We start from the raw sequence: 16,303 nt of genomic DNA on the forward strand, positions 1-16,303 counted from the left end.
GGGCCTCGTTGAACTCACCTCTCACTTTGTGGCTGGACCCTGACCTTACCTCGCCAGGCTCCAATCTGGATTTCAGGGGCGGCGGGGGCAGGAAGTGGGAGGATGTCATTGGACTAATTGGCTAATTGGAAAGACGGAGAGGAGAAGGGGGGGGAGGTGTGGGGGGTGCGGTTTGGAAGTGGTGGCGAGGTGGGAAAGAGGGAGGGGAGAAGGGGTGGGGGTGGAAGTGTACAAGCTCAGGGAGGGGTTTGAGGGAAGGATAAGAGGTAGGAAATGGAGGGGAAATGGGGATTGGGGAAAGGGAGGTGAAGGAAAGAAGGAGTGGAAGGGAACAACAGTTCACGTGAAAAGATGGCAAAATGACTGCAATTGAGAACAGTTGACATCAAATGAAGGCTATTAGAAGCAAATGATACAAAATGATATGAAAATTTTGAGTAGGGACTTACAAGGCCACATTGTATAAGCTGAGTTTAGAAAACTGAGGAGTGTTATAATTGAGGTATGTGAGATAAACAAAGATGTTCATAGGGTAGATCAATCATCCCTAATAGTGGACTACGAAGCCATGTAAAAAAAATTCAAAATTCATGTAATGAAAATAACTTCAGTTACAGTTCTGTGGTTGGCATCTCCAACACCCAACAAAACCCAGGCCTCCTGTTCCTGGCTGTGAAAGAGTCGCACGTGCATGGTTTAGATATTTTAACATTGGTCAGGCACATGTGCATGACCAACAGGACTTGGAGCTGAAGACAAAGGTCCCATACATCTGCACAAAAAGCGAAGCCTCAAAAAGCACACAAAAACCCTGGGAAGACCGAGAGAGATGAGACTTGTATTCTGCTTAGACTTCTGTCCTGCACTTCAGCTTTCTCCTCTCTCTCTTTTTTAATTATATTAATGCTATTTTCTCTTCCTTCATTTTTCTACCTGAGGTAGAACTCAAAATATTCATACAAAAGCGAAATACTGCAGATGCTGACATAAGAAGAAAGAATGCTGGAAAAATCAGATGATCAGGCAATGTCTGTGAAGAGAACCAGTCAACATTCAAGTTGATAGTTTTAAAAATATTAAACCTTGTATGAACTGGATAGATTATTTCTGAACTGCGATTTTAAGGAAATCAATGTTCCCTTTATAAAGTTTGCGTTTGTACTGTATTGTTTACATGTTGCTAAGTCAATGGCCCAGGGTTGGTGACAACTGGAACTGAATCTATTGGTGCTCCGCTTTATTATGGTGGAATTCTGAATTTTGTTATCCGCACATGCACAGTAAAACATGGAAAGCTGCGTTTCCTGATTCTCTCTGGATTTTCCGCCTGCATCACCGTTCTCTCTGATGAATGCAGGCTGAAAATCACCTCTAAAATGTTCTTTGCTAGAGGGCAAGTTTAGAGAAAATAGGAAGAGTACCTCAGAATGTTTAGATAGCATGGAGGCGCGCCGTGACGTGTGAAAGATTAGAAACGACTGGACAGAAAGCGTTCCCCTTAAATGGCAAGTCTTGACCAAGAGGGCAGTGTGTTAAAAGTTGAATAAGGCCGCCTTCAGGGTTTGGATCTGTCTTCCTAAAATATTGTTGAGGCTTTTTAAAGTCTATTTACTTGTGTCACACGTGGACACTGCAATGAAGTTATTGTGAAAATCTCTCAGTTGCCACGCTCCGGCACCTGTTCGGGTTCACTGAAGGGGAATTTAGTATGGCCAATGCACCTAACCAGCACGTCTTTCAGACTGCGCGAGGAACCGGGGCACCCATCGGAAACCCGCACAGACACGGAGAGAACGTGCTGACTCTGCACCGAGAGTGACCCAAGCAAGGAATTGAACACACCTCCCTGGTGCTGTGAGGCAGCGTGCCACTAGTGTGGGGGGGGGGGGGGGGGGGGGGTCAACAAACATTTCAAAACTGGGATTGATAGATATTTGTGTGGGTGAGAGTATCAAGAGTTCAAAAACCAAAATGGGGAGAAGTAGTTAGGATACAGGTCAGTCTGGATCTAATCAAATTGCAAAACAGACATGGGATGGGTATTGAATGGGCTCTCGTTCATAAAATCAATGGCCAGGATTTTCCATTCCCCTCTCCCGATCACGGTACATTCGTGGCAGAGGAGGCTACTTGCCATCAGCCACAAGTGGGATCTTCCAGTCCCACTGAAGCCAATCATCATTTGCATTCCTTGCCAACCATGCAGCCAGCAAGGTGGGGGCATCACCACTGGAAGATCCCTCATCACTGGAAGATACTCCACCAGGAAGGGCTGGAAAATCCCAGCCAGTGAATGTGAAAATTGGAATAAATATTGAATGGGAGCTCACCTGTTTTGTATCTTCACCCAGAGTGAAAACAAACCCCGTTAGGCTGGCACAGTGGTTAGCACTGCTGCCTCACCACGCCAGGGACCCAGGTTCGATTCCCGGCTTAGGTCACTGATGTGCAGAGTCTGCATGTTCTTCACCTGTCTGCGTGGGTTTCCTCCAGGTGTTTGGCTTCCATCCACAGTCTAAAGACATGCGGGTTAGATGGATTGGCCATGCTAAATTCTCCCTCAGTGTACCTGAACAGGCGCCAGAGTGTGGCAAGTGGGGGATTTTCACAGTAACTTCATTGCACTGTTAATATAAGCCTTACTTCTGACTAATAAATGAACTTGACACTCCCTTTCTCACTTGCTGCTCTGCTGAATGTTACTTGGGCCAACATCTTCCCTCATGCTGCCCTGTGCAGAACAAGAACCAGTCAAAGTGGCAAAGCAGCACCAACAAAGTTATATCAAAGAGCTTGAACAATTCTATAATATGAATTCTGGAAATCTGAAATAAAGAAAGAAAATGCTGGAAACACTTGGCACACGAGGCCACACCTGGAGGAACAGTTGTTTTAGATTTATGACCTTTTTGTCAGAACTGGAAGAATTTAGATACTTATTTATAAGCATTTGTGTGAAACACATTGGGATGTTTGACTATGTTAAAGGCACTAGTTGAATGTAAATTGCTGTTGTTGAATAAACTGAGTTTATCCCTTACAGAGACAGCACAATGGGATCTCAGGAAGAACAACTGCGATTAATGATGGCCAAACAGTTAAAGGGGATGGAGAAGCCAAATCTGGTCCTGAACATGAAAGGTCAGATGTACTGAGAGTTTATTTGTGTTAAATTGAGAATATCTTGGAGTGTACTAGATGTTGTAGCATGAATTTAAACCACAAAATATTTTAAGGAAAGCTGAAAATGCATCATATTCAGTTTTGAAGTGCAGCTTAGCATTCATCTTCCAATGAAATTGCAAGAGAGTATTGGTGGAAAAGATTTATTATGTTGCCAGGGCTGGAGAAATGTAGCTATAAGGAAAGATTGGATGGTACTGTAGTTGGCATTGCTGCCTTACAGCGCCAGGGACTGGGTTCAATCCAGCCTCTGGTCACTGTCTGTTAGAGTTTGCACATTCACCCCATTTCTGCGTGGGTTTCCTCCAGATGATCTGGTTCCCTCCCACAGTGCGGGTTAGGTGCATTGGCCATGCTAAGTTGCCCCCAGGGATCGGCTGCAGGTGACCGGCGCGCCCGGGGATCGGCTGCAGGTGACCGGCGCGCCCGGGGATCGGCTGCAGGTGACCGGCGCGCCCGGGGATCGGCTGCAGGTGACCGGCGCGCCCGGGGATCGGCTGCAGGTGACCGGCGCGCCCGGGGATCGGCTGCAGGTGACCGGCGCGCCCGGGGATCGGCTGCAGGTGACCGGCGCGCCCGGGGATCGGCTGCAGGTGACCGGCGCGCCCGGGGATCGGCTGCAGGTGACCGGCGCGCCCGGGGATCGGCTGCAGGTGACCGGCGCGCCCGGGGATCGGCTGCAGGTGACCGGCGCGCCCGGGGATCGGCTGCAGGTGATCAGATCATGAAGAAAATCTTTTGTTTTCACAAAATTTAAAAGTATGTTATGGGTTGGTCTGTGCCATTTGCATGTGTGAGTTAAACTTTGCTCTATGTTATGAAAGGATAGTTATGTGTAATATATCATTCTGCTGCAGTGGTGAGGTTGTGTCTATTCTAAGGGTGCAAAGTCTAATTGTAATTGAGTTAATGCTAGATGGCTCAGAGTTCAATTGCTTTCAGGCGGTGCGTAAGAACTGCCTTTTTCAGTGTGACAACGGACTGTTTTGTGTAGTCAACAAACAACATGTAGCACTGTTCGCCAACTGTATCACTATGTTTGATACTTAGTTCCCTTGTCCATTCCAGTCTTTATTTTGCTTTCCAAATTGGATACAATAATTCCTACTCTTCTAAATTAGCCCCCACTCAGCCTGCTAATATTCTCTATTAGTAGCTATTTACTCAGCAATCCAAATCTTGAGTTTACATGTTTTAACCTGCAAATACGTTCAGATTTTATTGTTGCTGTGCTACATCTCAGGCGGGAGTTTTTAGTTGCGCTCGCCCCGAGCGGAAATTCCCGCCTAAAGTCAAAGAATGTTTAAATGATCCGCCAAATTTTCTGTCCCTCTCGCGATGATTCCCATGATGGACGAGATCCAAAAACTTACCAAGAACAATACAGCACAGGAACAGACCCTTCGGCCCACCGAGTCTCTGCTGATATGTGGTTTTTATCATGTTTCTATGGTGGCACAGTGGTTAGCATTGCTGCTTCACAGCCCAGAGACCTGGGTTCAGTTCCCGGCTTGGGTCACTGTCTGTGTGGAATCTGCACGTTCTCCCTGTGTCTGCACAGGTTTCCTCCATATGCCCCACTTTCCTCCCACAGTTCAAAGAAGCGCAGGTTAGGTTCATTGGCCATGCTAAATTCTCCCTCGGTGTACCCGAACAGTTGCCAGAGTGTGGTGACTAGGGGATTTTCACAGTAATTTCACTACAGTGTGAACGTAAGCCTATCTGTGACTAGTAAATAAATTTTAAACTTCTTAACTTTTCTGTCTGTTCACCTCCTGGTCATGTGTCTATCAAGATGTACCTTGTATGTTGCTAATGTACCTGCTTCCACCACCTCCATGACAATGCGTTCCAGGCACCCACCACCCTCCGTGTGAAAAACTTTCCCTGCACATCTCCCTTAAACTTGCCCCCCCTCACCTTAAACCTGTGATCTCTTACAGGCGACCCTTTCCGCCTTGGGGAAAAAGCCTCTGACTAATAACCCTATCTATGCCTCTCATAATTTTGTAGACATCTATCAGGTCACCCTCAAGCTCTGTCTTTCCAGTGAAACCAATCCGCGTTTATCCAACCTCTCCTCATACCTAAAACCCTCCAGACCAGGCACTATCCCGGTAAACGTTCTTTGCACCCTCTCCAAAGCCTCCACATCCTTCTGGGAGCGTGGCGATCAGAACCACATGCAATATTCCAAATGTGGCCGAACTAAGGTTTTATACATCTGTGACATAATTTGCCAGCTTTCATACACTGTCCATGCCTTCTTGACCGCCTTATCCATCTGTGTTGCCAGGGTCTGTATACCTGTATGCCCAGATCCCATTTATCTTTTGTTTACTTCATCTGAACAAAAAATAAGGAACTCTTTGTGGGGGGATTCGCCATTTTTGAGACAATATGGAATGGTGGGTGGTATGTTTCCCTCTGACCAGGATGGCGGGATCCCGGGTCTGATACAGCATTTGGAACCTCTCTAATTATGCACAGACGAGCTTCCTGCCCACTTTCCTGGTGAGCTGGCAGCGGATTTGTCTGCCCACCTTCAGCAATAGGATTTAAAAGTCCTGGAGCCACGTTTGAGCACCAGTCCAGTGCGCTCCTATCACTCTCTCCAGCCCACTTTTCTTCACCAGACAGTGCAGGATGTCCCAGAGAGAAATTGCTTGCTGCCTCACGGAGAAGTCTGAACAAAAGGGAATAGTATAGAGGGTAGGAGGGATTGACTGGTAAAGACGTCATAGAATCATTGAACCCTACAGTGCAGAAAGAGGCCCTTCGGCCCATTGAGTCTGTACCGAACACAATCCCACCCAGGCCCTACCCCCACATAATATACCCACTAATCCCTGGACACTAAGGGGCAATTTCTTAGTAAGACCAATCAACCTGATCCACACATCTTTGGACTGTGGGAGGAAACCAGAGTAGCCGTAGGAAACCCATGCAGACACGAGGAGAATGAGCAACTCCACACAGACAGTGACCTGAGCCAGGAATCGAACCCAGGACCCTGGAGCTGTGAAGCAGCAGTGCTAACCACTGTGCTGCCGTGCCGCCCACATGGCGTGTCGTGGAATTAAAGACAAAGGAAATGGTAATGGTTGTGTAAAAAATAAAAACATTTGTCCAGAGCGAGAGAACCTTTGCTCTCAATATTTCTGGCCTCAGGCCTGCTGCAGTGTTGCACTGAAGCCCAACAGACGCCTTACAGCCTTCTGGTCTCAACACTGGGTCCAACAGTTTCAGACCATGAACTCTGTCCCTCATTTTGATTTTCTTTTTTTGCCATGTTGTGGTCTGTATCTTCGTGTTTTTGCTTTTGAACAGAGCTGTTCATTATTCTTCCATTCACACTCACTTTCTGGACGAATGCTTTGGGGTCTGAGCCCTCTTTACTCCCCGCCCTCCCCCCCCTGATTTTTAACAACATCGACCTGAAACAGGATAAGTGTAAAATGAACTGCGGACTTTGCTATCGCCCTATTGTCCAAACTCAGGAACAATGCCAGGGTTGCCTTTTGCTGCCCCTTCCAGCCTTCCCTGACCTCGGGGCAGTTGTGGTCGGGGAAGGGGAATGGTTAATAGTTGTCAGTGAGTGTTGAAACTTATCTATTAAAACTCCTGTTGCATTCTGTCCCAAAGCAAAACAGCAACCCACCAAACAACCGGCCCAAGCTAGAAGTTCAAGCAGCACGCGGCCAAACCAGCATCATTCAAAAGAACGAAGAGGTGGAAATGACCAGTTTTTTTCGGTATTTAAACAAGGTGAAAGCCAATTCAGCTCCACGCGCGCATCCGCTGGACACCCTTCAGCCTATGGTGGGAGTCAACCTTTTCAAGGGCCCAGGACCTCTGGAGGTCACTCCCATCCAGCAAGTGGTGATAAAGAAACATCTAAAGCAAGTGTTCAAGGAAACCCAAGGGGTGAGTAAGGAACATCCTTTATTAGAACCATAGAATCCCTACAGTGCAGAAGGAGGCCATTTGGCCCATCAAGTCTGTGCTGACTCTAAACCAGAGCATCTTACCCAGACCCTATGCCTGTAGCCCCATGTACTTACTCCACTAAGCCTCCTAACCTATATAACATGAGCATTTTAAATTTATTTCTAAAGAACCACTTTGGTTTCATTGACAATGTCAAAAATACTTATAAAATTGAAACTCAGAAAAGCAGTTAGCCTACTTCCAAAAACTAGAATGGAGAAATACTATTTGAGAAGAGGCTTTCACTTTTTTTTACGGTGACACAGTGGTTAGTACTGCTGCCTCACACCGCCAAGGACTCGGGTTCGATTCCCAGCTTGGATGACTGCCTGTGTGAAGTTTGCACATTCTCTCTGTGTCTGCGTGGGTTTCACCCAGGTGCTCCAGTTTCCTCCCACAGTCCAAAGATATCCCATGAATAGCAATGGGATAGTAACCAGATACCCTGTTTTTGTGACAGCAGTTGAGGTCTCTATATTGGAATAATACTACACTGCTCTTCTCTGAATTAGTTTGCCTAGAGAAAGCAGACGGACCTCATTTTAACATCCCACCTGAATGACAGCAACACTTTCAATGCAGCAACCCCTCAGTCCTCCACTGGATTTTGAGCTCCAATCTCTGCAACCCTCTGATTTAGAGATGAGAGGGCTACCGCTGATCCAAGGCTGAAGCTGAGACACTGTGGTCGATAGATCTGACTGGGGCATCGTTGATTGATCCATATGTTACCAGAGGTGTAGGGGCACAGTCATGAAGAGTGTTTTGAAAGTTCAGGACTAAAAGGTGATCTGATTGATGTATTTTGAAGGGCCATCACTAAGCACCAAGGCTTCAATGAGAGGCCAAAGTTAAGATCATAAAAAGAGACGTGGATGAGATTGAAAAAAAAAACAATTCTTTACAAAGATGGTGTTAAAGTATATATTCACAAAAATGTAACGTATTGGCAAAACAAGAGAAGGTAAATTTTCTGACACTAATTTGGGTGATCTGTAGAGACCAATTTTCACGTGTGAGCCTAAGGTGGCACAATGACACAATGTTTAACACTGCTGCCTCACAGCACCAAGGACCCGGGCTCAATTCTTGGCTTGGGTCACTGTCCGTGTGGAATTTGCACCCGCTCCCTGGTGTCTGCATGGGTTTCCTCTGGGTGCTCTGGTTTCCTCCAGCGGTCCAAAGATATGCGGGTTACATGCATTGGCTATGCTAAATTGTCCCTTAGTGTCCTGGGATGTGTAGGTAAGAGGGATTAGAGGGGTAAATATGTGAGGTTGTGGGAATAGGACCTAGATGGGGATTGTTTTGATGTGGATTTGATGGGCTGAATGGCTTCCTTCTGCACTGTAGGGTTTTTATGATTTCAATGAATATCAGTAAGGAAAGGGGGATGGGGGTGGGTGGGTGGAAGAGGAGGAAGAACATTACCCTGCCCTCACCTGGCACTGTCCTTATTTATACCCGGAATCCGGTCGTTGTGGTACATGTGGGTGCCAACGACGTAGGCAAAGTGCGGACTGAGGATCTGGGGAGGGAGTATGAGAAGCTGGGAATGGAATTAAAAAGTAGAACCGACAAGGTGGTCATCTCTGGGCTACTGCCTGAACCGAGTGCAGACGGGCGTAAGGTTGATAAGATTAAGGAAGTGAATGGGTGGCTCAGAGATTGGTGTGGGAGGAATGGGTTTGAATTTATGGGGCATTGGCACCAGTATTGGGGTAGGTGGGACCTGTTCGGGCAGGATGGGGTTGGTCTGAACCGTGCTGGGACCAGAGTGCTGGTGAATCGAGTAAAGAGGACTGTAGACAGGGCTTTAAACTAATTGGAGGGGGGGGGAGGGTGCGAGGGTAGGTGACCTTACGAGGCCTAAAGTTAAGGAGAGGGTACAGGTAAGGGAAGAGGCCGAGGATGTCCCAATAATAGAGGGAGTAGGGGGCGTGAGTATGGTTGGTGGCGTTACGGCAAATAGGGTCCAGGTGAAGGCTGGGATGAAAGCACTTTATCTGAATGCACGAAGCATTCGGAATAAAGTGGATGAGCTGGTGGCGCAGATCAACACAAATGGATATGATCTGGTGGCCATTACAGAGACATGGCTGCAGGGTGACAGGGACTGGGAGCTGAATGTCCAGGGGTATCAAGTGTTTAGGAAGGATAGGCAGGAGGAAAGAGGGGGGTGCGTAGCTCTGCTGATTAAGGATAGCATCAAGGTGGTAGCAAGGGATGATATTGGAGCCAAGGAGCAGAGGGTGGAATCGTTGTGGGTGGAGATTAGGAACAGCAAAGGGAGGAAGACGCTGGTGGGTGTCGTCTATAGGCCCCCGAATAATGATCTGGAGGTGGGGCGGGCTGTTAACGCGCAAATAAGTGCGGCGTGCAGGAATGGGACGGCCGTAGTTACGGGGGATTTCAATCTGCATATTGATTGGTCAACCCATGTTGGACACGGTGGGCTTGAGGAGGAGTTCTTGGAATGCTGCCGGGATAATTTCCTTGAACAGTGTGTGTTGGAGCCGACGAGGGAGCGAGCTATCTTGGATCTGGTGCTATGTAATGAGGCAGGCAGAATTAGGGACCTTGCGGTGAAGGATCCTCTTGGAGAGAGTGATCATTGTATGGTGGAGTTTCTGGTGCAGATGGAGGAGGAGAAAGTGGGTTCCCGGACACGCGTCCTTTGTTTGAATAGAGGGGAGTACGGTAGGATGAGAGAAGAATTGGCGAATGTGGACTGGGGGAGTGCATTGGAGGGAGGGTCTGCTGAGGAGCAGTGGAGGATCTTTAAGGAGATCTTTCTTGGTGCTCAGCAGAAATTTATTCCGATGGTCAAAAAGGATTGTAGGAGGAGAGGTAATAAGCCGTGGATAACAAAGGAAGTGAAGGAAAGTGTTAAATTAAAAGCGGAGGAATTTAGAGTAGCTAAGAGTAGTGGGCGAGAAGAGGATTGGGAGAGGTTTAAATGTCAACAAAGATTGACAAAGAAGCTGATAAAGGAGGGTAGGAGAAACTATGAAGCTGGGCTAGCGCTTAATATAAAAAAGGATAGCAAGAGTTTTTATAAATATATAAAAAGAAAGAGGCTGGCTAGGGTGAACGTTGGTCCTTTAGAGGATGAGAAAGGGGACCTAGTGGTAGGGGATGGGGATATGACTAAGGTATTGAATAACTTTTTTGTTTCTGTCTTCATGGAGGAGGACGTGAATAATTTGCCGGGTGTTAGCGATGGAAAGGTGGTAGGACTGGAGGGTCTTAATGACATTACTGTTACTAGAGAGGCGGTGCTCGACAGACTGGAGGGGCTGATTGTGGACAAGTCCCCAGGACCGGATGGAATGCATCCGAGGGTTCTGAAAGAAATGGCGGAGGTTATAGTGGATGCATTGGTGGTTATTTTCCAGACGTCGCTGGATTCCGGGGAAGTGCCGGAGGATTGGAAAACGGCTAATGTTACGCCGTTGTTTAAGAAGGGTGCCAGGCAAAAGGCAGGGAATTATAGGCCGGTTAGTTTAACGTCTGTGGTAGGTAAAATGTTAGAATCCGTCATTAAGGAGGAAATTGCGAGGCATCTTGAAGGGAATTGCTTGATAGAGCAGACGCAGCACGGTTTCATTAAAGGGAAGTCGTGTCTGACAAATTTACTGGAGTTCTATGAGGATGTGTCTAGGGCGGTCGATAGAGGAGAGCCGGTGGATGTGGTCTTTCTGGATTTTCAGAAGGCGTTTGACGAAGTACCTCACAAGAGGTTATTGCAGAAGGTCAGGGGACTTGGAGTTGGGGGTAGGGTGTTAGCGTGGATAGAGGATTGGTTGTCAAATAGGAGGCAGAGAGTCGGGGTCAACGGGTGCTATTCGGATTGGCGGATGGTGACTAGTGGAGTGCCGCAGGGGTTGGTGCTGGGGCCTCAGCTTTTTACCATTTATATAGATGATCTGGAGGAGGGAACCGAGTGTAGGGTGTCGAAATTTGCGGATGACACCAAGATTGGGGGAACGGCAAATTGTGCGGAGGGTGTGGAGAGTCTGCAGAAGGATCTAGATAGGCTGGGCGAATGGGCCAGGAAATGGCAAATGGAATTTAATGTTGGCAAGTGTGAGGTGGTCCACTTTGGTAGGAAGAATGGTAGGAAGGACTATTACTTACGTGGCGAAAAACTGCAGCAGGCGACGGTGCAGAGGGACCTCGGGGTCCTTGTGCATGAGTCGCAAAAACCCAGCCTGCAGGTGCAGCAGGTGGTCAGGAAGGCGAATGGGATGCTGGCCTTCATAGCGAGGGGGATTGAATATAAAAGTAGGGAGGTCTTGCTGCAGCTGTATAGGGCATTGGTGAGGCCACAGCTGGAGTACTGTGTGCAGTTTTGGGCGCCGCACCTGCACAAAGATATTTTGGCCTTGGAGGGAGTGCAGAGGAGGTTTACTAGGCTGATACCGGAGTTGAGGGGGTTGAGCTATGAGGAGAGGCTGAATAAACTAGGCTTGTACTCGTTAGAGTTTAGAAGAATGAGGGGAGATCTCATTGAGACGTATAAGATGATGAATGGGATGGATAGGATAGAGGTGGAGAGACTCTTCCCGCTCAAAAAAGACAGTAGGACTAGGGGGCACAGCCTCAAGATAAAGGGGGGGCAGTTTAGAACGGAGTTGAGGAGGAACTTCTTCACTCAAAGGGTGGTGAATCTCTGGAATTCTCTACCCGTTGAAGTGGTGGAGGCTGCCTCGCTAAATATTTTCAAGATGCGGGTTGATGGGTTTTTGATAAGAGAGGGGATTAAGGGTTATGGGGAGAGGGTGGGAAAGTGGAACTGAGCCACGACAGATCAGCCATGATCTTATTGAATGGCGGGGCAGGCTCGAGGGGCCAGATGGCCTACTCCTGCTCCTATTTCTTATGTTCTTATGTAATTCTACCACCTTGCCCATCATGGAATTGGGGCGGTGAGGAGCAGATGACAGAAATGTCTGTTGACCTCAGGTGGAAATTTCTGGTCTCGCTTGAGCGAGGTCAAAAAACCCTTTCCGTAAAGCTTGTTTGCTATTTCATCTTCTACCTTTTAAGTGTCACATACCATCTTTATTTTACTTTCTGTCAAACTTACAAAATGTGAATGATAAAACTTACCCGTTATGCTATGGTTTGCTGTCTGAGAATTCTTCAATATGCTTGCTTGCTTGGCCTACTTGATGTCATCACTGTTGCTGATTGCAGAAACTCCTATAGCTGGCCCCAGAATGAAATCAATGCTGGGAAAAGGTGAAATCTGCATCACAGACATTGCTAAATCATTGAGGACAACACTTTTAAGATCTGGACGAGTGCTGTCACTTTACAACTGACTGCAAAATGCAGGCAAATGTTTTCAACTTGATTGGAGCCATGGATGAGCCTCATTGAAACCTATGATCCCCTTGGGTCTTTGAAAAAATATGGAAGTTTATTTTGGAAATTGTACCTGGTATTTGATTCCCTTAAGAGATGTACATGGACTAGGCAATCAACAGGGCGGCACGGCACGATGGTACAATGGTTATCACTGCTACCTCACAGTGCCAGGGAGCCAGGTTCAATTCCAGCCTTGGGTCACTGTGTGGAGTTTGCACATTCTCCCCGTGTCTGCATGGGTTTCTTCCGGGTATTCCTGTTTCCTCCCACACTCCAAACATGTGCAGGTTAAGTGTGTTGGCCATGCTAAATTGCCCCTCAGTGTCCAAAGATGTGTGGGTTAGGGGGATTAGCGGGATAAATGTGTGTGGCTATGGGTATAGGATAGGGTGTAGGCTTGGATAAGATGCTCTGTCAGAGAGTCAGTGCAGGTTCAAAGGCCCAAATGGTCTCCTGAAATGCTGTGGCTACAAGAACCTGCCCTCCATCATAAGGTCAGAAGTGGAGATGTTCGCCGATGATTGCACAATATTCAACACCATTCGTGACTCTTCAGATACTGAAACAGTCCATGTTCAAATGCAACAAGATCTGGACAATATCCGGGCTTGGGAGAACAAATGGCAAGTAACGGTTGCGCTACACAAATGCCAGGCAATGACCATCACCAATAAGAGACAATCTAACCACCACCTGTGACATTCAATGGTGTTACCATCACTGAACCCCCACTGTCAACATTCTTGGGGTTACCATTGACCAGAAACTCAAATGGACTCACCACATAAACACAGTGGCTCCCAGAGCAGGTCAGAGACTAGGAATACTGTGGTGAGTAACTCAACTCCTGATTCCCCAAAGCCTATCCATCATCTATATGGCTCAAATCAGGAGTGTGGTGGAACACTCCCCACTTGCCTGGATGGGTGCATCTCCTACTACACTCAAGTAGCTTGACACAATCCAGGACAAAGCAGCCCACTTGATTGACACCACATCTGCAAACATTCAATCCGTCCACCACTGACACTCAGTAGCAGCAGTGTGTACTATCTACAAGATACACTGCAGCAATTCACCAAAGATCCTTAGCACCTCTCAAACCCACAACCACTTCTATCTAGAAGGGCATGGGCAGCAGATAAATGGGAACACCTGCAAGTCCCCCTCTAAGCCATTCACCATCCTGACTTGGATATATATCGCAGTCGCTGGGTTAAAGTCCTGGAATTCCCTCCCTAATGGTGTGGTGGGTTAACCCACAAAACATGGACTGCAGCGATTCAAGAAGGCAGCTCACCATCATCTTCTCAAGGACAACTAGGGACGGGCAATAAATGCTGGCCAGCCAGCAACACCCATGCCCCACAGATGAATAAATAAAAATAGGTCAGAGACTGGGGAATTCTGAGCTGAGTATCTCCCCTTTTTGACTACTCAATGTCCGTCCGCTCCCTAAAAGGCACTAATTAGGAGCGTGATGAAACCCTCTGGATTGTGCAGCTCCAACATTGCTAGAGGAGCTCAATACCAACAAGGACAAAGCAGCCCACTCAAGTGACATCCCTTCCAGTATCTTCCAAACCCGCACCTCTACCACCTAGAAGGGCTAGAGCAACAGAAGCATGAGAACACTACCACCTGGACGTTCCCCTCCAACCTTCATGCCTTCCTGATTTGGAATTATATCGCCATTCCTTCGCTGCAGTCAATATCGTGGAACTTCCTCCCTCAGAGCACTGTGGGGGAGGGAGGATGGAGTGCACCTACACCACATGGACTACAGCAGTTCAAGAGGTGGCTCACTGTTGTCTTCTGAAGGTTAATTAGGGATGGGCAATAAATGCTGGCCCAGCTATGAACATCCACATCCTGTGAAAGAATAAAGTACGTGTGATTTGTGTTTTTTAACAGACTCCTGGCCCAGTGACATTACTATATTATATATACATAATACCAAAATGTATGTTTTGCAGGCATCTACGTACCATTTTTGTTGCAGCATTCGGAGCTTGCTTTGCAGCCAATTTGTTTCCAGGCCAACATAGGATTAAGCCATTCAGCCCCTTGAGCTTGTTTACTGTTCAGTTATATCAAGATCAATTTGTATATCAGTACCATTTGCCTGCCTTTCCTCCATCTCCCTTGATGTCCTCACAGTATAAAAATATCACCTGAAAACTTAGATTGACTGTGAGATCCCGATTTCCACTATCCTTTGATATTTTTGTGTCTTACTTTCCTGGTTATGCCTCTACATAGAGGTGGGAAATGGAGAAATCCCTCTTTCACTCATTCGTCCCAGTTGGCCTCTTGACTAATTTTCTATTCTTGAGGCTAAAGAGACCAAGAGATTTGTTGGGGGGGGTGGGGGGATCAGGATATTAAATTTGATGATCAGCTATTGATCAAAATGAATGCGGAGTAGGCTCGCGGGGCCGAATGGCCTATTCCTGCTTCTCGTTTCTATGTATTTTTGTCTCCTTTCTATCTTTTTGTCACACGTGTCAAATGAGCTAAGCTATCTTTTTTCTATATTGAATACCAGGACGCGGAAATGGATTTCAAAGAAGGCAAGTGCCAAATAGGTCGGTTTTTGCTAATGAAAGTGATACATCTAAGAGGCGTGATCTATCTGAGCATCGTAGGAGAAAATCCAAGACCCATGGAAGTCAGCCTAACCTGCTTGATTGTTTCCCAAGTGACAGTGTGAAGACTGAGACACAGAGAGAGCAACAGAAAGAGCAAGGTAGGCAAGGGTCATCTACATAACTTAGGAAGGTATAGTATCTAATGTTAAAACGTGAATATTAAAGGATTAACCATATTGATTTGGGCATCAATAAATTAACTACCAACTTCAGAGAAGAGAGAACTTGTATTTCTTTTGTGCCTTTCATGAACGAAAGTGCAAAACACTTCAAAAGCCAGTTGAGTACTTTGTGCAACAGTGATTACACTTCTACGTAGAAAACATTGAAGTGCATATGTGCACCGTAATAATGACCAGATTACCTGTTAGTACAGGGTTGAATATTGGCCAGGATATCATGGAGGACTCCCCTGCCTCTCATCCAAAAGCATCATGGGATTTTTTTTAATATAAGCGTGCACTGAGTAGGACCAGACAGCATTCTGTTAGTGCCGCGTTCTAAGGGCTGTGTCTGTGACTGTGTACTGTGCGATTATGTGCTCAGGTATCTGGAGCAGTGTTGGGCAACCTGGGGTCCACATGCAGCCCGTTTGGTTTCTGAGTGCAGCCCACAAGACCGTTTGTTGACCATTGCCCATGTGCAGAGTTGGCATATTCCACGGATTTCTGTTCATGTCGTGTTTTGCATATGTGGCACATGTAAAGTAAGGGAAAGGAAGGTAGGTGCATTGCTCACAACATTGAATATGAGAGCATTGCATGCCCTCTGCTTCCAATATGTAAATATTTCTTTTGTTTTTACCATTTGAATTTCTATTAATATGTAAATGGTTAAGCATTTTCTGTAACCCATTTTTGGCATGTATTTAACCTCATTCAAGGATCATAGTTGGCGAACAAGCTTGATTTCAATCTGGACTTGAAGGAACCTCACTAGCCCAGGTGGCCAACACTGATCTGGAGTGTGACTTAGACCTAAAACTTCTGACTCATGGGCTAGAGAGTTACCACTGAGCCGTGGCTGACACTTAGAGGAAAAAGCCAGTATCAAAGATGAGGGAGGGATTGCTGATCAGTCAACGGTCTTCCATGTACCAACTG

The 16,303-nt window shown here is 46.8% G+C and overlaps 1 protein-coding gene across 1 annotated transcript in view; it reads left to right on the forward strand.

The window, feature by feature from the left end:
• LOC145352959 (NFX1-type zinc finger-containing protein 1-like) overlaps window positions 1-16,303 on the forward strand; it is a 73,435-nt gene that overhangs the window by 10,415 nt on the left and 46,717 nt on the right. Inside the window, exons 2-4 of the mRNA XM_080203269.1 lie at window positions 3,044-3,141; window positions 6,829-7,110; window positions 15,098-15,298. Coding sequence (XP_080059395.1) covers window positions 3,054-3,141; window positions 6,829-7,110; window positions 15,098-15,298 — 571 coding nt within the window. The 5' untranslated portion in view covers window positions 3,044-3,053. The remainder of the gene's footprint in view (window positions 1-3,043; window positions 3,142-6,828; window positions 7,111-15,097; window positions 15,299-16,303) is intronic.

The sequence above is a fragment of the Carcharhinus amblyrhynchos genome, chromosome 2, assembly GCF_965287045.1.
Source record: "Carcharhinus amblyrhynchos chromosome 2, sCarAmb.v2.hapA, whole genome shotgun sequence".
NCBI lineage: Eukaryota > Metazoa > Chordata > Chondrichthyes > Carcharhiniformes > Carcharhinidae > Carcharhinus > Carcharhinus amblyrhynchos.